The following is a 21,084-nucleotide window of genomic DNA, read 5'->3' as shown; positions in this document are numbered from 1 at the left end:
TAGCTGAGCGATTGGCAGCTTCTCAAGAAAGGCTGAGCTCAGTGGGGTTGGTTATGTAAGTAGAAGAATTGCCTGTTTTTTGGCTAAGATATGGTTACAGTTGTTGCCAGTATGATACATAGTGATAGTAGTGAAAACTATGAAGGATTAAAATAATTAAAAGTCCACTCATGTAATTGAAGGAAAATACTTGGAATGAGGATTAAAAATGATATCCCCAAAACTATTCCAGTATGCTCATGTTTTGCGTCTGTCATGTTTCAGATGTGAGTGCATGGAAGGATTTGAAGGGCCTCGTTGCGAGATCATTGGCATCGGCTTCTACGGCAGTGGTTGGGCACTGTACCCGACGATCGCTGCTTGTGATGAGGCTCGTTTAACTCTTGAATTGGCTCCACACAAAGAGGATGGACTCGTGTTTTATGTTGGTCCACTGGTTCCAAACCCCACACTGGATGTACGAGGTATAAATCCAAGATAATTTCTTCAGTCTTAATATACTAGGCATGTCCTTGCTTTTGCAGCAAGACTTTATGGTCCTGGATGAGAGTTCAATAATATTTTAAAAAGAATTTGGAAAGAAGTGGTTGTGGCCTAATCAAGGTACAAGGGACAGGGACTAAGGATCTCCACAGGCATCTGCAGTCAGAATAATGAATGTCCTTTCTCAGATTTGAATCAATATTACTACTACACCAGCCGCTGAGTGCCTCTTGTTTCGTTGTTCCAGTATGTTTATGTACATTCACTGGGGAAGGGGCACGCGGTAGCATGGTTGGTTGAGGGGCTATGCTACAAGCCGGAAGGTCGCGGGTTCAAGTCCCGATGAGGTCGTTCTATTTTTTAATTGACTTAATCCTTCCAGCCGTACTATGGCCCTGGGGTTCACTCGGCCTCTAACAGAAAAGCTTACCAGGAATTAATTACATAATTTTCCTGGGGAGTAAAGTGCGGCCGGTGCGTAAGGCTGACAACCTTACCGCCATCTTTGAGCCGATTGTCTAGATAATGTGGGACCCTCAACATCTCACAACCCTATGGGCCTTCACAGTCTCTTACAAGGATAGCATTACTTTACTTTTGCATTCACGGGGGAACAGTTAGAGTATTGTACATTCACGCTAGGAAATATTAAGGGTTCTGAGATTTGATTGGGAGTGTGGGGGTGGCTTGTTGCATGACCCACCACACCTGTTGCAACAGGTTAATCCCATAATTTTTAGTACTGGAATCAGTTTCTTTAAACTCATTCCAGAGCTAAAAATATGTAAGGCTAGATTTTTCCTCTAATGATATGGCTGTGTGTTTGTGTCCTCTCCCCCTCCCCCTCCCTCTCTCTTTTCTCACACAAGTTTTATACAGCTTTTTGGTTATGTAATTAAATATTGTCATTGTACAAGTCAAAATATAAGCCATGCTAGATTAGTCACTGAAGTGGCTGCACTGCTTGAGGTTTATTCCCCTGCACAGGCACAGATGTTTCCTTCTTCTTGTCATGTTCAGGCTGGTGGACCTGACATTTTACTTTTCAGCTTCTGTTGTCAACCTGTTGAGTTTGAATTTATGATCCATAAATCTAAGTACAGGTTGAACAGGTGGAACAAGTCAAGTAGAAATACATAATATCTGTACAGTAATAATTTTTCTATAAAAGTTGATAAGATTATAATACAATATTAATATTACTATGCTAATTTGATACACACAGCACAGTTTGCAAATAAACAAAATGATACAGTAACATGCTTGGGAATGCACTTTAGCCTAGAATTGATACTAGTTATTGTTTGTTTACATTGAAGTATTCATCTGTGGAGTAAGAGGAGTAAGTAAGTAAGTAACATTTAAGTGCTGTTTCAAGTTACATAATATTACTACTTGCATTTTTGAGACTTTGAGGGGGGCTGTTGAACACTGTTGACTGAAGCACGTGTTCTTCACTAAACCTAAATTTAATCATTTCATTCTCCTCAAAGTAATTCAGAATAGTTTTCTCAATGGCCAGTGAGGTCATATACAGAGTGATGCACTCAGAGGAGTGCCCTTATTAATAGTATTAATAGTTATAAATCACTAAATAATTTATGTTTGGAAATAAAACTTGGCAAGTATGTGCCTCAGTAGATGCAGAGAGGTGATTGTGTTGCTTCCCTGTGCCTGGAGAGCGAGACAGAGATGATGCTCCATGTTTGCAAACATGGAGCATCCAGTGTGACAAGAGGAATTGCAGACTGAAAGAAATGGTGCAAACCAGGCAGGCGGGCACTGGGTCATTGTTGCCAAGTTTGTTTACGTCCATGATTTATTTCACCTGTCTTCCAGTGCATACATTCATCTATCTCCTCCTCTCACTCGCACTACATGTTTCGGCACAAAAGTGCCATCTTCAGGTGCTTATTCGATTTACGCTAAACTAGTTCATTGCATGCCTTGTCGTATTTATATTAAAATAACTAAAAGTTTGTTTACATCAGTAAATTATTGCTTGATTTATAATTGTCAATTCAGGTCCATCTCCATGTGAATTGTGCTGTATATCTATCAGTAAGGAAATATGCTACAAGTATGTAAGATGTTGTGAAGTTTATCCAACTAATGATGTTAAAGAAAAATATCGTTGTTTATTTTTAAAATCCCTTAGAACCAATAGATGATTTTATGTTGATTTTATTTTCAACAGACTTCATGTCATTGGAGATAGACAGAGGATATGCACGTCTTCTGATGGATTATGGATCTGGCACAGTTAGTGTGGAGCAGCGACAAATCAAATTGACTGATGGGAAATCACACAAAGTGGATATTCTCTGGAGCCGAACTGTAAGTTGTTTTCCAGCTCAAACTTATTATTATGTCCAACCATATTTCATGTCAAACTATATGTGTCAGTCATTGGAAGTTCTTGAGAGGGTGTATCATCTGAGATGTGAGGGCCTTTAGTAGCAGCTTACTGATGTTTTGGAGGAACATATCGTAACCTGTTTCATTACTGAAGACACCATTCGGATTGTTAATTAGTTTATTTAACAACCTACAAGTCTCGGCTACAATTATTTATAACACAGTTGCAGGGTTTCACACTTTATAACCCTGTTCGCAATAATCTCTTCACACTGTTGCGGGGTTTCACACTTTATAACCCTATTCGCAATAATCTGTTCACTCTATCTTCAGCAGTCTACACGTATTCACAGTACGGGAGCTATGTAAGTGTCCCTGTATCACACACTCCCAATTACACAATTACACGTCCGGTTCTTCTTTCTGCGACTGCTGCCATACTCCACTGTGTCAGTCCTGATCACACACTGACTGACTGCTGACTCACTTCCAACTGTCTTTGGCGGCTGTTCCAATTCAACTGACAAAAACAACTGGACTCAGCGACGGCCACATTTCAACTCGTTCACTGCTGACTTGAGAACTAACTCTCCGCTGGCTAGATTCCAACTCTTCGTAGGCTGCTGCCTTGAGAACTCAACGTCGGCGACTGATACACTTAACTGTTGTCTGGCGCCGTGTTTACAGGTGTTACTGGCAACGCTGTCGGGAGTTCTTTACTGCTGCATAGCAACTGCAGTATCCCTTTGCCACATCACCACTGGTGGGGTGGGGAAGTAGTGTTGATTTACCTATTACCCTAGTAATGACAGCGTTCTGATGGTGTTACGTCACCACTGGCGGGGTGCGGGGTCCTGCATAGCGCCACGCCACAATATGCCTCCATTTTCATGGTTGAAGAGTAAGCCAAGTAGCGAACAAGGCTTTTCTCAGGCATGTGGTTGCTTTCTTGTGGATGTTGCAATACAGTAGAACCTGATTTTTAGATTTCCCTGCATTTGAAGTTGAGTTTTGATGATTTCACATCAGTAATCTTAATGCTGAACTATGTCCTTTTACAGTATTCCTCAGTGTAGCGTTTGAATACATTGCTTCTGAGGTGAAGGTTAAGGACAGGTTTCGCTGTATTCAGGATGTCCCAGGACAGGGACAGGTTTACTTTTGAAGCATATGATGTTCACCATTTTGTGCTTTTTTAAATTTCTAAGGGTAATTTGATGGATTTTGACTGAACACTGTCATTGCAGAGTATAGAACTGAAAGTTGACAACTGTCAGATGAGTTCCTGCCTTTCCCTCACAACACCCCAGGGACCCAATGAATTTCTCAATGTCAATGGACCTTTACAACTGGGTGGGACTGTCGTGAATTTGAATGATGTTGCCAACAGTATGAATTGGACACGCAGACCCACGACTCAGAACTTTGCTGGATGTATACGTAATCTCACAGTAAATGACAAGGTAAGATGTATTTATTCAGATTTCATATGTGTGTGTCTGTGATACATTTGACAGTGCTGTCAATATCGTTAATTACATGGTGTCAAATAGTAGGATGATTAATGAACGGGAAAGAAGTTGGAGGTAAGCCTAACTGAGATACTATCTCAGAATGTGCCTGTAGGAACTGCAGGAAGCCACATAAAACATAAATTTGAATAGGCAATGTTGAGGCTGAGGTTCGAACCAAGAAACTGCCCAATGCAAGTCTGGAGTGTTAGCACTTTGGCAGTCTGCTTGGTGTTCAAATGACATGAAACATTTTTCTGCAGTGGAAGCAACAAGACAGATCTGTTGTGGTGTTATGGAATAGAGAATGTTAAGTTAGAAATTGATCAGAATGAGATAAGTATACCACAAAATTCGTTGTATTAAAAAGAATGAAATAAAAACTAGGCTTTGTCTTGAAGCACAATGCATTTCATTCAATGACATAATGAAATACTGAGTTAAGTAAATGTGTTACTGCATAAACTAGCAAGTTTTTATTCTCTTGATGACCGATGTTCAGTGACTTAACCTTCTTTTCCATAACACTACTGACATATGCCTCACAATTTATCAAGTTGCAGGAAACATACTGAATGGAAGTTTCTGATTTCGTCATTCAATCTCGTGCAATGTGGAGTGTTTCTTTCCTCATTCCCAGGACATAATTAGATGGAATTGAATGTATCCATTTCATACATGAGGGGTTACTGCCCAACCATGCTGTTTGTGCCCATTTGAAAGTTTTCCTTAAACATGGAGATTTATTAGAAATTGAATTATTCTTTATCATTCAGCAAAAGGGGATTAAATCTTNTCATACATGAGGGGTTACTGCCCAACCATGCTGTTTGTGCCCATTTATTTTGAAAGTTTTCCTTAAACATGGAGATTTATTAGAAATTGAATCATTCTTTATCATTCAGCAAAAGCGGATTAAATCTCCTGATACTGCAGCACCAGCAGCTAGATTGAAACTTGGCGGTCATGGTATTTATGTTGGAACCAATGTGACCTGAGGCCTGTTTGGACCAGCCAACCCACATGTTACATGGAAAAATTTAAGGAACACTGTTGGATATCATTTGTACTGTTCTTATGATATGTAGTGTAATGCATCCCGTCGCCATTGCTAGGTACAGTAGTTTCCAAATTCTTCTGCAGGTAGCATGCAAAGGAAGCAAGGAGTGTTTTGACTTCAAGTTTGTCAGAGACCACGAGTGGAAATATACCCAGCAAGTTTGAGTACATCCAGAAAGTTAGTTGGGCAAGGTGGCGCTTGTAATGAGGCAGGGATAGTAAGAATGCCATATTGCAGGAGGCTGTCACATTGCAGCATCAGCAGCATTAAGATTAAATGTATAGAATAACGTTTTGACATTTCACAGTGAATATATTTTAAAAGTGACAGTATTTGAATAGGAAGAGCCTTCAGGTGTTTCCAGCATTTAAGAATGTGTCCATACAAATGTACGTTCTGAAGTTTTATAGTAGATAACTGTGTTGGCCATGTCATCATCTTAGTGCTCACTAAACATTACCAGTTATGTTTCACTTGTGTTCATCAGACATACAACCTGGGGGAACCAAGCGACAGCAAGGAAGTGGATCCAGACTGCAGTCGAGGAGTAGCACGGGCCGTGTCATTTGGGATCAACACAAATTTCCTGGTGGCCATATTAGTCTGCATTGCCATTCTGCTGAGTGAGTGCCAGCCTACAGCACTGTTATATTCTAGCTTCTCCTCACCCTGCCCCTTTTTCCTCCTCGAAGCATAATTTTCGTGTTATACCTATTGGGACAAAAAGTCTCCAATCTCTTTTATCTTCCCGTATCATATGGGTGGGGGTGTGTAGGATGCATGACAGGGAAAAAAATTCATAAAAGAATCGGTCAGAACACCTGAAGGGAAGATAAATTTTGAAACCTAGGGTGAGGTGGACTGGATTCATCTGGCTTGGAGGTAGGTGATAGTGACAGGCTCTTGTGACGCTGGTAAAACAAACCTTTGGTTTCTGTGACAGTTGGGGAATTTGTAGCTTATCAAGAAGGATTCAGCTGCATGTAGTTACTGTTTTGCTTACTTGCCTTCTTTTTCAGTCTTGCTATTGGCTGTGGTCGTGCACCGTCGAAGGACCGATGACCTATATAAAGACACGGATGACATTCGAGAGAACATCATAAACTACGAGGATGAAGGTGGCGGCGAAGGAGATATGACAGGTTATGACTTGAACGTGTTGCGCCTCATGTACGACAGCAATGGACAGCCGATACTGGGCAAGGAGCTTGTCAAGGCACCATTTGTAGGCAGAGGAGGTAAGTTCCCAGAAGTCAGAGATCTTCTCCTTGATGTGCCTGGATAGGAAGTTTGTTGTCCCTGTATCCAATGAGATTTTATGTTCATGGATTGAAGAAAAAAAATTGGAATGGGTCTTGGGCTCAGTCCTTGCGGTGGTAGAAAAGAAAAGTGCTAGTGGACTGAAGGGGAGGGGTGACCCAGAACTTTCTGAAGGCAAAGTTCCAAGATCCATACACAGTAACTCTCTGTGTATGCTTCTGTTATCCATGAGTTTACTTCATTGTCATGAGGAATATGTGTTCTGTTAGCTGCCCCACACATTGTAAATTAAACGCGCATGTTCTGTAACTCGTCTCATCATTTTGATTCATTCATGTAGTTTTCCCCACTCCTTGGCCATGCTGAGTGTTCGTCAAGTGCTTTTCGATGTACACGGCAGTTCTATGGAAGGCAACTCCTGTCTGCGATGAGGGTCACCTGTACATAAATAGGCCTGAAGCTAGTCAATCTGCCTGTGTTCAGTTGTTATGCGGCAGACAACGTTGCTGGTGGTTACAGTAGGACCACCAGGCAGTAGTTAGAGGTACCTGTGCTTTGCTGCTGCAGCTTCATGTTTTCATGTTCATACTCCGAGGTTATTTTGTGAGTGGATTGACCGGGGGGGGGTCTGTGGAAGTGTAGCTAGAGATGGAGACCGTTCATTGCAAAGGTTCCACCAGTTCATTGCGTTTGAGATCATTCAGAATTCTGTGTGACTGTGTATTGATAAAAAGGAAGGTTACAGAATACATATATAGAAAGGCATAGATTGTATGGTGATAACGTTCAATATTTTTTTAAGCATCCTGTTGCGTTTCTATAACATTCGCATTCACATTCAAACAAAAACAAGGACGGTCAAAATATATACTGTTTGGGCAAATGGACGACGCCTTAGAGAGGTGTAGGAAGTGTATAAAATTTAAGAAGAATAATTAAAAATAAAAATTTGAAATTTAAAACTTAATTCAAATTTAACAGTTTTAATGGAATTTTAGTTAATTATAATAGAAAATGAGTCACTGTATTGTGAATTGACGCATGTTTGCTGGATTGTAACTGCAGCATTAATATAGACCAATGCAGTTACATGTGAAATGTATGACCGATATTCAATGCAGGTAACAGTTTTGGCGAGTTGGAATACCTGTTATGGCCGTTTGGTGCCAAAACATGTTGTAAAAAGTGAAAATTCTAAGGAATAAAGTGTTTGCATTGTTGACAGAACTGTAATATAAATATTCTGTGTGAATGATAATGTTCAAATAATAGATATTAGTGAAATTCGGTTTTGCAGTGTTTTAATTTATGTGTTGTCTGTATAACAAGCTTTCAGTAGATTAGATAATACAGTCTTGAATGATACGATGAGTGGCAAATAGAGATTTGGAATGGATGTGTAAGGAAGTGGTTGTGACATGCAAAGAATATTTCTCCTCCTCCTCCTCCAACGCTGTCAGCATCTAGACTGTTTCAGGAGTTGAATGATATAATCAGTGAGTGATGAATTGGAAAGGATGTTGAAGTCAGCTGTTGTGACCTGATTGAAGTACAGTCTTGTTATTTGCTTGGAGAAACTGAGAAAACCATGGAAACCTTGGTTGGTGGGATAGCATCTAGAGTGTTACTTCTAAACCATTGAGCCCTGCTTACTATCATGGCATTTAACTGTAGGGACTGAAGAAAATCATGACAAACTCAGGTTAACTGTTCTCCAGCTGAGATCTGAACCTTGGACCTCCTGGAGACAAAGCAGGTGTGACACTGAAGTTAAGCTCAGTAACCAGACTGTGTCATAATTCCAGAGAAAAACAAGTACTGCAACATCTGTTTTGCTTGTAGCTCCAGATGAAGTGCCTGACATCTGCGGCTTCCTCGATGGCAAGAAGAAAGTGTGTGATAATGACCCTGAAACAAATCCATTTGATGATGTGCGTCATTATGCATATGAAGGTGATGGAAATACGACAGGCTCACTGTCATCATTGGCATCAGGTGAGTTAGAGCTACTGTTGCGTGACATATTTCCGTTCACTGCATAGACATGTCAGATTGTGTGTGTTGTAATGTTTGTACACTGTTTGAGGCACTATGCTACAAGCCGGAAGGTTGCGGGATCAAATCCCAATGGGGTCATTGGATCTTTTTCAATTCACGTATTCCTTCCAGCCACACTATGGCCCTGGGGTCGACTCAGCCTCTAGCAGAAATGAGTACCAGGAATATTCCTGGGGGTAAAGGGATGCTGGCGTGTAAGGCTGACAACCTCACTGCCATCTGTGAGTCGATTGTCCAGAAAATGTGGGAGCCTTGACCTCTCACAACCCTGTTAGCCTCCACAGCCTCTTATGGGGTTACCTTTACTTCTGCTGTGGTTATGGCTTCATATTAGTAATGTGTGACCTGTGAGCTCGCACCAGTGAATATGAAAGTCTCAGGCTTCTGGGATGTGACATGTGTACTGTAGTAGAAGGGTATGACCATTTTGGTGGAAGCCGCTTCCTCCATCTTCAAGATAGAAGAGTAATTTTGGTGGGAAGGTATGACTGTTTCAGAAGAACATATTGCCCCCCCATCTTCATTGTAAAAATGTACTATTGTACCCTGAGGATGGGGGTGCAAGTTCATCTGAAAGATGTTGCTTTCAAACCAGGGTACATGGTATCACATTCTGGAATACAGATGTTTTATATTTATACTTCTAGAAATGTATTAGATTTAAAATTTCTGTTGACTTCACTTTGATTTTAATGACAGTTATACCAGAAGTTTCTGGTATTTTTATACAGGGTAATGCACTAGTATAAGTTCCCCAAATTAAAAAAAAAAATCATACAATAATTTACCAATGACGGCGAAACTTGAGGGAGTACATGTCTGAGTGGCATGAAGCTGATAGGGTTATAGAAGATGTTGTGAAGTTGGTTCGCCTCTGCCTGGAGATGGGCCGACACAGTGCCCCATGTTCACATACATTATTCCACCACATAACACCTGCAGGTACAGACCAAAGCAAATAATTGTATGATTTACACATTAATTTGGGGCCCCCTACAGGTGAATCTTGCTGTATTTAAAAGTTTGATATTTTTTCTTAGGTACTGATGAAGGTGATTTGAACTTTGACTACCTTTCAAATTTTGGGCCACGATTCCGTAAATTAGCAGATATGTACGGAGAGGATCCAAGCGATGAGGATGAGAATTTCAACACGCCGGCCTCAGAGTCGTGGTGCTGAGCCGTCACCAGGCTTGCCAGTCAGTGACAGTGATTGACACGCAGCTGACCAGGGATTCATTCACAAAAAAACAGATTGAAGTCCAGAACAAGCAGCCATGTTTCTGTTGGTGATATATGAGGCTTAAGTATTTCTGCATTAGCACACAGGTACATTGGGTAAGAAAACAAGATGGCTATGCACGTGTTCATTTCAGAAGAGAACCTTCAAAGTTTCCTTATGTAAAATTTTTATATTTCCTTACTAAGAAGCTTCTGGATAAGTGGTGGGACACACATCTACAGCTGAGAATGTTGTTCATTTATTTCTATTGTATGTGTCCTGAAACTGATTCAGGCTCATGTGAAGTGCCAAATAGTTTTCACGCGCAGCGATCCAGCACTGCCAACTCAGCCAACCACTTTGAGACAAGTGAACGTTCAAACTGTGTATTATGCCGCCAGTATTTTTTCTGAAGTATACGTGGAATCCATCCGATTCTGTAGGTGATGTGTCGTGTGAACATGATAGTGTTTCTTTCTGGTGAAGCCATTTTTAGTGCTTCTACTTTTAATGTTAGGAATGATTTTTGGCTGTAATAAAGGCTTGGTTCACATGTGTTGTATGTAATATTGTATCGGACATTCGGATTAGCACTTTTGTATCAATTAAAAGTACTTAAAATTTGTATCTAGTGTTAGAAGCAATGAGACATGATGTACATCAGACCTTTGAATTAAATTGAAACTGTGTTCTTTTGCATACCAAAGAGACATAATGGCAGAAGAGCAAAATGGTGTCAGTGTTGAGGACATTCCAAGACAGCTGTGTTCGTCCCGTTAATTGAACCAGTGACTGTGAAGTGTTTGCAAATAATTGTGAGAGCCCATTGAAGCAGAGTTATCGTTTTATATTTGACTGGGATATGGTGCAAACGTAACAAATGATGCTACTGTGTATCAGTTTTTTATTTGCAAGTATGGCCATATGTATAATTTCTCTACATTCCACAGAGAATAGGGGAGTATAAATTTAAATGAGATGTAAATCCCTCCTCGCTTGTTGATTGGTATTTGGTAGTTCCTTCATTCAGGAAGTGACAACAGTTTCTTGTTTAAGGGGCATTCCATTTTGTAAATAATTCATCTCAAAGATATCAGCACAATTTCTTTGTATGTTGAAGTCAGATAATTGAGGAGATTTATATCAAGTGATCATTTTAGAAGCTAACTCAATTAAGTAAATCAGTAAAGTCAAGAATTTCTTTCATAAAGAAGAGGAAAATAAAATGACTTGTGCCTTTCCATTAGATATGAACTGGGCTAGTCAGGCAAGATGTAGTTTTTCTGTTCTTGTTCTAGTAATTGGTTTTCTGATTAAAAAGACATTTATACATGTTTGTGAACTTGAAGCAGTGAATGAATTTCTTTCCTGTGTTTGTGTGAAAGTGGTGCTGTGAATTTTAATGATTTTAACATTTGTTTTATACATGCGAAGGACTTTAAAATGACTATGAGCAAGAATTGCAGGATGTGGTTCAAAAATATGATGGCCCAGTCAGTGCAGATGGTCACACTTGAAACATTCCTTATGCATGCTTGTAATTTTTGTTGGTTATAGCATTAACTCTAAGACCAATTGAGCAGTTACCTTGTGCCTATTCAGACAGTGGATAGAGGTTCTCACAGACGTGGCCATGATGAATGCAGTCCTCTGAACAGTAACACCATGCAATTTGGAGAAAGCCCAACTCTTTGGATCACCTCAGTCTTCAGAGTGATGTCAGCTTCTGATGATTTCTTGCTTAACCTACTCTTTAACCATGAGGATTAGAGGTGATGTCCCTTTGTAATGGCAGACTGTCCAAACTACATGACATTGTGCCACAGAAGATCATGCCCTAGATAGTCTGGTTGAATTAAGCCCTTGATAGTGATTCATTGTCATGTGTATTTTAACTTACCAGGTTTTCTGCCAAGAAGTAATCATGAACTGATTTTTACATACATGCACACATATGTACTTAAAATGTGGCAGCAGAATAATTAATTATGTTTGTTTATAATCTCAACTGTGCTTTTATAAGAAATGGCTGTATGATGTCTTAAAATGCACTAATTTCTAGTCCTATAAAGGAAGAAAAATGCAAGAGATTAGGAAAAGAATTTTTATGGTTGTGCATTTGTTAGAATCAATTTGGTGCACATGTAAATGATGTGCGTAATATCAAAAGCCATTCATGAAATGACAGAAATTTATTCCTAGACCACAGTTTAGTAAATGGTTTTGAGTTGTGAGATTTGGGGCTTGAACAGTGGTAAAGATTAAGATTGTGGTCTCCTTGGATGGTTCAGTAGATGGATGTGTCGGTTTGGAGGAACCTGTAGTCTCCATATACTTTGAAGATAAAAGCACTACATTTCTCTGGAAATGGCACCTATCAAACTATATAGTGTCACATTCCTGAAGACCTCAATATTTCTGACTTTAATTGAAGTACAATGTTGTTGTACTAATGTACACTAGTAATGACCGAATGAAGTGAAACATGAATGCATCAAACATAACTTTAATATAGATGGCCATTTTTATAATAAAATGTTACTTCTAACCTATTTGTTCTGTGATATTTATCACAAAACATTATTTTAAAAAATAATCATGAATTACCATCTTGGTAAGGTAAATTAAAATCAAAGTTTGGATTATGTTCAGACCATTGTGGCTGCCAATTTGCAATACCAGCCTATAAAATTAAAATATTTTTATGTACCTTTATCTGTTTTCTGGGCATGATTGTATAGATATTTGCTGAGCCTTGTTTAGCATGTTACATTACATTCTTGTGCTTTCAGTTTAATTAAAATAAATATGGTCTGTGAAGTAAGAACTGGACTGTGTATTGCAATGTGAAACAGTTCATGCAGGGCCGGCAAAAGGGTGAGGCAGCTAAAGCATCTCCCAGTGGACAATCAGAAGGGCAGCATAGGAGTATTGAAATCATGTTCTCTGCATAATGTCAAATAAAAATCATAAGTAAGGTAAGGAACTTAAATTGAAGATGGAGGCAACGTGTTCTCCAAAACATTGGTTCAGACAAGATCTGCATGGTGCCACATCCCAGAAGAAGGCATTCTTCATAGTCACCACTGTGAAAACCTCAAATCTTACATATGAATATGTTGTTTGAATAGTAATATATTTTTCCTGTTTTGTTATGTACTGAAGTGGAGAGTTTTAAGGCTCATACCGAGTCTGAATATGTCTGACTGGTGTGTTAACAATCAACATGACTGTTATGTTGGATATTGAGTTTTCTCAGTTGTCTTTTAGAAACTGGATCTGCTTTTGTTATTACCTGTCAGGTTCAGTGAATTGGACAGGGTCTTTCTGACAGGTATAAGTGAATGGGAACTTTCCCTCCCATTGGTCCTTTTCAAAACTTACTTTAAAAGACTTATGGTGTTTGAAATGTCCAAAGTAATCTTCATATTGTTTCAAGGGTTTCAGTTTTGCCATATGAGCATCCATTTATGGATTACCATTAATGAAGAACATTATAGGAAGAATGGTCATTATCTATAAAGGATTGCACTACTTATTGCTTCATAAACATGTGCAGAAAGATGTGTAATATTCTGTAAGCTTATGCCTGTTGCACTGCTGATTAAAGGGATATTAGGGTTTTGTGTGTTAAATTAAAGAAAATTCCTGATGGAATTGCGGTATTGGAGCAGTCATAGGGACTTGGGCATCAGTCTGGGGCTTAAAATTTGGAAACTTGGCCCTGTTTATCAAAATTATTTTTTTTCAATATTGATGTATTTTTAAAAACAATATGAGCGGTGAAACTATGAAATGAAATTAAATGTGGAAAACTATATCCATTGACTTAGACCCCATTTTCTTATGGCACTATCCATTTGGATACTTCCTGATAAGATGTGCTATATTAACATTTTAATCTTTTACACTGAGCAGCTGCAATAAAGTTTGCTCAGACAAGGGTAAAGTGACAGGATGTAAGACTGGAAATCTGTTCCACTTTGATGCATCAAATGCCCCAAGAAAATTTTATGTGGCATGTCATCTCATAAAAACTTGATAGAAAATTGTTGGCATTGGGGATGCATTGTATATATAATCACAAGTTTGCTTGTCTCCTTTTAACAAAGCCTTTCTGCATCAGTTCTGCTTGACTGGTTCTTGTGTCAAGATTCAGCATTCAGAATTATTAAATGTAGGTCATTATTTACTAAACAGTCAGTTACAAAGAGTGTAATGTGGGGTACACAGAAATGAATGACTTCAGTGAAACCCCAATGTAATATTTCTATATGGATCTAAGCACAAAACTGAGGACAGTGTGAAATTGGAAAGTTTAACAGTGAGATTATTGATTTTGGTTCATTAAATTTGAGTGGTAAATGAAGGAAACCCATAAATTGAAGACCTCTGCATGGAGGGTAGACTGTATGTAGAAATGGTACACAAAGAGTGAATGAGATGTTCAGTCCTATCAAATTAGGCATTGCTGCCAACTGACAGCAAAAGTTACTGAAGTCTTGCAAACATGGTAATTCACATTGGTGCATTTCATCACTGCCAAATAAGCCACCATGTGTTACAGTAATAAAATAAATTGCATCCCTAAATAGAGACACATTCCCCTCCAATTTTATGATAAAATATACAGGTTGCATCAGAAAGAATTAATGGATTTCACAGGGCAATAAAATTGGTAAGGCCTTATCAAATCCAAATTTTCTTGTTACCATCAGATTTGCCAATACATGTAGTTTATTTGTGGAATACAGTATCATCCATATGACGTCCTTGGCTTCTGATACAGACGTTGAGGCGTTTTCTGAAGTTATTCATCACTCTCATGGTCATATCTGGTGGAATCGCTGTGATTTCTTCTTGAATCACTGTCTTAGCTCATCCAGTGGTCGATGTTTATAAATTTCCGCCTTCAAATGGCCCCAAAGGAAGAAATCACAGGGCACAAGATCGGGCAAACGTGCGAGCCAAGGAATGTCACCGCAATGCGAGATGATGTGCCCCGGAAAGAGCCCTCTTAGGAGATCCATTGTTAGCGCAGTGTGAGCTGTGGCCCCATCTTGTTGAAACTAAATGTCCTCAGCATCAACAGCAGGCTTGTTCAGCCTTGGTTGCAGAAAATTTTGTAACATTTCAACGTAATTAGCATTTGTAACGGTCACTGCACGGCCTTCCTAAAAAAGTAAGGCCTCCCAAACACCAGTTCTGCTACAGCACACCAAACAATTACCCTCTTACTGTGAAAAGGTCTCTTGTGCAGTTCCTTAGGATGGGTTTATGCCCAATACCAGAAATTCTGTTTATCTACACAGCCGGATAGGTGGAAATGGGCTTTGTCACTGGTCAACAGAATGACGGTAGGAGGCACGCACGCAAGAATACGCTGGAAACTTTTAACATGATTCTCCCAGTCTTCTGAATGAAGTTCTTGCACAATTGCCATTTTATAAGGGTGAAATTTAAGGTCTAAATGAGAAATGCGTTTTACTATGGTGTCGGATAATCTCAGAGCAGCGGCATGTTTGTGAGCGGATCGTTGAGGTGACTGGACAACTGCCTGCCGTACTGCCTCCACATTTGCAGGTGTATGCGTGCTCCATGACCGTCCAGGTGATTTCTTCTTTAAGGTTGAATCTGTGGCATGTAATGAAGCCGCCCACTGCAAAATTGTATTCCAAGTATGGATCCTGTCGTGACGTCTGAGCTTGAAATGAGTGCAGAAGGCTCGTTGAATGGTGATCACAGACTGTCTATTTTTCAAAAACGTCTCTATGATAAACACACCCTGTGCACCCGACCACTCCATGTTACCAACTGAAACTGCATTCTCCTGCTGACCCAACAGTCGGCTCTCCCACTCTACACCTCCCCCCGTCGTGGTGTAACAGTCACTTGAAATCCAACCATTCTTTCTGATGCATCCTGTATTTAATAGTGCACTATATAAATTTCCAGGATACAAGATTTTAAAGTTTTCATGGCACTGTGATTCATATTGTGGTCTTCTGGGTCATGGTACTGTGTAGTTAGTAGTTTGGTAGCAACATTTAAGAGGTACTTAGAGCCTCAGTCTTTCTTTTACCCTGAATACAGGAGCAGCAGGTTTCACCAAGATATTGGTACCAACAATAACACTACATGATGTCATGACACAGAAGACCCCATTCTGTATATGTGAGGTGCTCGAATGCAGTTTGTGACTAGGAGTGGTGGAACAGCAAGAACATACCTGACGCACATGAGAGAATACTAAATGTACAAAACTGGATGTGTATTAACCCTTTAAAGACTGAGTTTCTTCACAATTTGATATAAAAATTCAGTTCATACCTCACAGGAAACACTTAACTTCTCCTTAAGAGAGAGCAGCTGGTTAATGCTACTTGTTGTGAGAACCATATGAAACACACAAATACACACCATTGCAGAATTCAGTGTTTTAGTATATTAACAAAGGTGGTATATATAGTAATCACTGGGCTTTAGAGGGTTAGATGAGAGACAACTTGTATGGTTGTATTAACATTCCACTGTTGCTGAGTATATTTATCCCTATTTTATATTGTGAAATTCAATCTAATACTTATTTTGTCATATCTATTAATTATTAGTTCATATTAGCAAAGTGTTTTGTAATCTGTCTTGCTTCTTTGCATGGGATGGGCAAACTTCAGCAATGTTTGCAAGAAGAATAGTGCTTTAAGCTGAATTTACAAGTATTACACCCCAGACATGTGTTCAAGCTTCTGCAGAGGATGTAAGTTATAATCGAGGCTTGAAGATTACTGGGTTATATGAGTATTCACAATTTTTCTGCAGGGTACGAGGTCATCTGTATGGCATAAACTGCAGTTTCTCCAGTAATGGCAATGAAACGTATATTTTGTAAGATTTGGGGGTCCCTCAGTGGTGACTATGATGATTGTGGTCTTCTGGGCTGACACCTTATATTTTGATAGATAGCTTATGAGGAACAGCTTCAACCATCAGGACAGAAGAATATTCTAAGCATGCAAATGTGGTCTGGATATATGGAATAGAAGTCAGATGTACGTACTAACTTACTGTTCTGCCCTGAATGTTCTACGTATAGAGCAGTGAGGCTGCGCCATAGCTCAAGCGGTTAGTCGCTGGCTTCCCACCGCAGCGGCCTGCGTTCGATCCCAGGTCTGGTCAACTGGGATTTGTGGTGGACAAAGTGGCGCTGGGGCAGGTTTTCTCCCGAGTACTTCGGTTTCCCCTGCCAATCTTCAGTCCACCAATTGCTCCACTATCACCCTCACCTATCATCTGGGGCTGGTACAATAGGCCAGTAGTGGCTGCAGTACAAGGGACTTGGTATGTATTGTATGAGGGGTAGGCCTTCTCGGCCTTTGCACCGCGACCTACAGTGGTCTATTGTGCTTGTACAAGGGACTTAGTCCCACCACACAGCATCACATCCCACAAAACAATCTGTAGTGTATACTTTTATTTTATTCTCCACCTCATGGTACATCTTCATAATGTGACATTTAATTAAAACACACGAGATTGACAGGTCTGGTTTATTTTGAAACCGATCATATTTCCAGTTCTAAAAATTGCTGTTAAGTTAGTGCAGCTGGTGTGAATCATTTCATGAGAGGGTCATACGTTAGTACTTAACAGCCAGAAATGTGGTATTGTTCAAGGACTATGGTCTTCAGGGTGGAAGAGTAAGCCAAGCAAAAGACCAGCAGAAGCTACCCACCTATTTCTGCTGGTCTTTTGCTTGGCTTATTCTTCAACTCTGGAGAGGGAGGCAGAATGTTCATCAGAAACATCAGGCTCCCTCCAAACTACACAGTCACATCCCAGAAAATTGTACTTTTCATAGTCACAGGTGTGAGAAACTCAAATCCAGCAAAGGAATTTTTTTAAGGGCTTTGGTTTGACATGTATTTTTAATTTGACAATTAGGCATTATCTTTCAAGTCCTGATTATGATTATAGACACTGTGATACAGAGGATTTTAAATTATGTAAATTTATTATTTATTCTGTAGTGTTTCAATGTATTTTTTCTTTCAGAAGTGAGATAACTTACATTTAATCATACATATTTGTACCCATTTAGCAGCAAAATACACAATTTTAGGCTGCTGTCACTAACTTCAAATATTTTTAAGTGCTTTAAATCTTTGTCCACCACAAATTCCACATGCCCCAAACTAGGATTTAGCCCATGTTTCTGAGACAAGAAACTGGCACATAATGTCCTGAGCTGTGTGGCATACTTGCTGGTTCCATGCATGCAAGGCCTGTTGATTAATTCCCTAACAGCACACCCTACTTGTCTAAGTCATGGTAGCTCAGTAAATGTAGTGGTTAAGCTGTGGACTGGACAATTGGGATTCTCCGCCAGCATCAGAGGTTTACTTTATTCATAGCATCCATACTGACTCTGTGGCCCACATAACCTCTTATCCATTGGGTTTCAATTCCTCTTTCCCAAGGGTAAGGCTAACCATTCACCTCCATCTAGAATGCATGGAGCTAGAGCTTCACTGTCTTATGTGTGTCTTCATGGCAGGATGTTTAATTAAACATGGGCAGCTTTATCTATTATGTTTATTCCCTGCTTGAGCAAATTTATGTATTGCTTGTTGAGACATTAACAACTTTCACTTGTATATACTCCTTGAGGTCTAACAGAAGATCAGGGGTGATACCTGATCTGTGGTGAGCAGTGTGCAGTCCCCCTTGCCCCCACCCATAGGTAGTGAAATGTTATATAATGAATTATTAAGGCAGCTAAAATACGTATGGGCTCTAATAGGAGAACTGCATGAGGTTTTTGATAAATAATTCTGTCACAAATGCTGTAAACTCTTTGTGAACTATTTTGAATGACCTAAAGATCAGTGCCTGTAAGAAATTTGAGGTTGGTGCCATGTACTTCAGTAGGTAAGAGTGTTTTAGGGTAATGTGTCTCCATCTGCAGGTAAAGATGCTAGCAGTACATCCACTAGACTGTAATCACAGAATTGAATATCTAGTTTTATTTATAGATAAACCCACTTTTGTTGTTTGGTTGTCCACAACTGGATGCTCTTTCAGTATCATCTAATCAAGAATTCAAAATCATATAGACATTACATATCGTAACCACTGCCATTATACTGTATTATGTAATTAAAATGGCATTTATGCAATATGCCCACAATTTTTTAAATACACCATTTAATAATTCGTTGTGCTACTTTATTTTACAAGCTTCCCCCCCCCCCTTTTGTTTTTGCTTCTTAGTATATTTTATCTCTGTATATAACAATTACATTACGGGGCCAAACATCCACGATGGCTATAAAGACATACTCGATCTCATGTTACAGATGTGCACAGTGGAATAATCTTATTGATTTGTGTGTTTCATTTTGATTGGTCACTGTTTGGATGTGTGTTTAATTGTCAGAAGGTGTGGTTTCGACAGTATTCACCTAACCCTAAGCTGTGTTTTGTATTTTCCGTATTGTTAATGTATTCATTCGTCGTTACTGAGCAGCCAGTAACAAGAATGTTACCTCGTCTCAGATCCATGTGTTATATTTGTGTAGATGCAATATATACAGTTTTTAGTATATATCGTCTCTTGTGTTTTCATTGTGTCCTCTCCTGTGTTTTATCCTTGAGGTATAAGTTCTTGTACAGTACATCTTCCCACCATTGCTGTTAGTTGAGTAAATTATTTAGTCCAGTGGTCTCCGAAGTTTGGGGTGAAAGTAAATGGTTAGGAGGGATGCAAGGTAATCTGTGAAAGCTATATCATCATCATCATCATCAGTAATCTGTCAGATGACAGGTCCACAGTCTCTTCCAAAACAGTTTCTCCACTTAATGCGATCTTCTGTTTTTGGAACGAGACTATCCAGGAAAAGTGATAATGTGGTAGTTTTTCCATTTGCTTTCCACATCGCAGTACAACAGCCGTTCAAACCACTCTGGTCACGCCTGTTGCTATACGAACTTGAACCATCTCGAGCATCATTTGCTCTGTGCTTCAAGTCGCTGCTGATGACGCTGCTTCCGACATCAGTTTTCGGTGTCTCTCTTCGTCTGATGCCTACCCTTTGATCTGTCCAGCAAGGGAGGCCCTGCCCGTAGCTACGCTACCGCTGGTATAGCTCTCAGGGTCCTTGGCATACTCAAACCCCCTCACCACGATAAGGTGGAGACACCAAGGAGGGGGGAAAGCTATATAGTAAATTCAAATTTATTGTGATTAAAAAATGTCATAATGTTTCTAAAATCTCGATAAATATTAATTCATAAAAGCCTAAAATGTGTTGATTTAAAAATTAAAAAGAGTGGAAAAAAAACTATTCCCATACATGATAAAATCTTTGCTAAGCTGGAGAGAGACCATTGTATAAAGTCTGGAAACCACTAGATTGTATATCTTCAGAGTTGTGTCCTCATCAGATAGCGACACATCGTCAGATTATTAGAAGGTTAGTAGCAAACCCTCACTATAGGCTGCAGCATAGCTCAAGTGGTTAGTTGCTGGCTTCCCATCGCAGCGGCCCGGGTTCGATCCAAGGTCTGGTCAAGTGGGATTTGTGGTGAACAAAGTGGCGCTGGGGCAGGTTTTCTCCAAGTACTTCGGTTTCCCCTGCCAATCTTCATCCCACCAATTGCTCCACAATCACCCTCACCTATCATCTGGGGCTGGTACAATAGGCCAGAAGTGACCGCAGTGCGAGGGACTTAGTTCCATCCCATTAGAAATTAAAAAAAAAAAACCCTCACTAATCCAGTTACAGTTAAACTGGATAGAAATATGAGAAATACTGTTGGCATTTATGAAGGCAGATGTGTCACTTGTCTGTTCAGACAAAACTTGGCAGTTTTATTTGAAACCTGCGTTCAAAAACAAGTACAACTTCTGAGTCTTCAATCAGCAAACAAATTTATTATCCTTTTATATATAGTTTTTAAATAAAAGCTCTACAGTGATATTTTCTATTTATTTTCATCAGCACAACTTCTATTATTAAAATTTCCATTTGTTTATATTACAATTTTTTTTGTGTGTGTTTTAGGGCTACCTTTTGCTTCACTGATCTGGATGATCTCCCCTCCAATTAATCCAAATTAGTGAGGGTTTACTC

General features: G+C 39.5%; 1 protein-coding gene across 2 annotated transcripts in view; it reads left to right on the top strand.

Annotated features, from left to right (window-relative positions):
• Nucleotides 1-16,286, top strand: part of LOC111866683 (DE-cadherin) — a 349,973-nt gene extending 333,687 nt beyond the window's left edge. For both annotated transcript variants that reach the window (XM_023855868.2, XM_023855867.2), the window contains exons 16-22: nt 265-464; nt 2,681-2,820; nt 4,089-4,304; nt 5,900-6,035; nt 6,432-6,650; nt 8,515-8,667; nt 9,771-16,286. In XM_023855868.2, coding sequence (XP_023711636.1) covers nt 265-464; nt 2,681-2,820; nt 4,089-4,304; nt 5,900-6,035; nt 6,432-6,650; nt 8,515-8,667; nt 9,771-9,910 — 1,204 coding nt within the window. In that variant the 3' untranslated portion in view covers nt 9,911-16,286. The remainder of the gene's footprint in view (nt 1-264; nt 465-2,680; nt 2,821-4,088; nt 4,305-5,899; nt 6,036-6,431; nt 6,651-8,514; nt 8,668-9,770) is intronic.
• The last annotated feature ends 4,798 nt before the right edge of the window (nt 16,287-21,084 follow it).

Source organism: Cryptotermes secundus, unplaced genomic scaffold, assembly GCF_002891405.2.
Source record: "Cryptotermes secundus unplaced genomic scaffold, Csec_1.0 scaffold66, whole genome shotgun sequence".
Classification (NCBI taxonomy): domain Eukaryota; kingdom Metazoa; phylum Arthropoda; class Insecta; order Blattodea; family Kalotermitidae; genus Cryptotermes; species Cryptotermes secundus.
The sequence above is the reverse complement of the archived record's forward strand: the minus strand, read 5'-3'. Positions and strand labels throughout refer to the sequence as shown.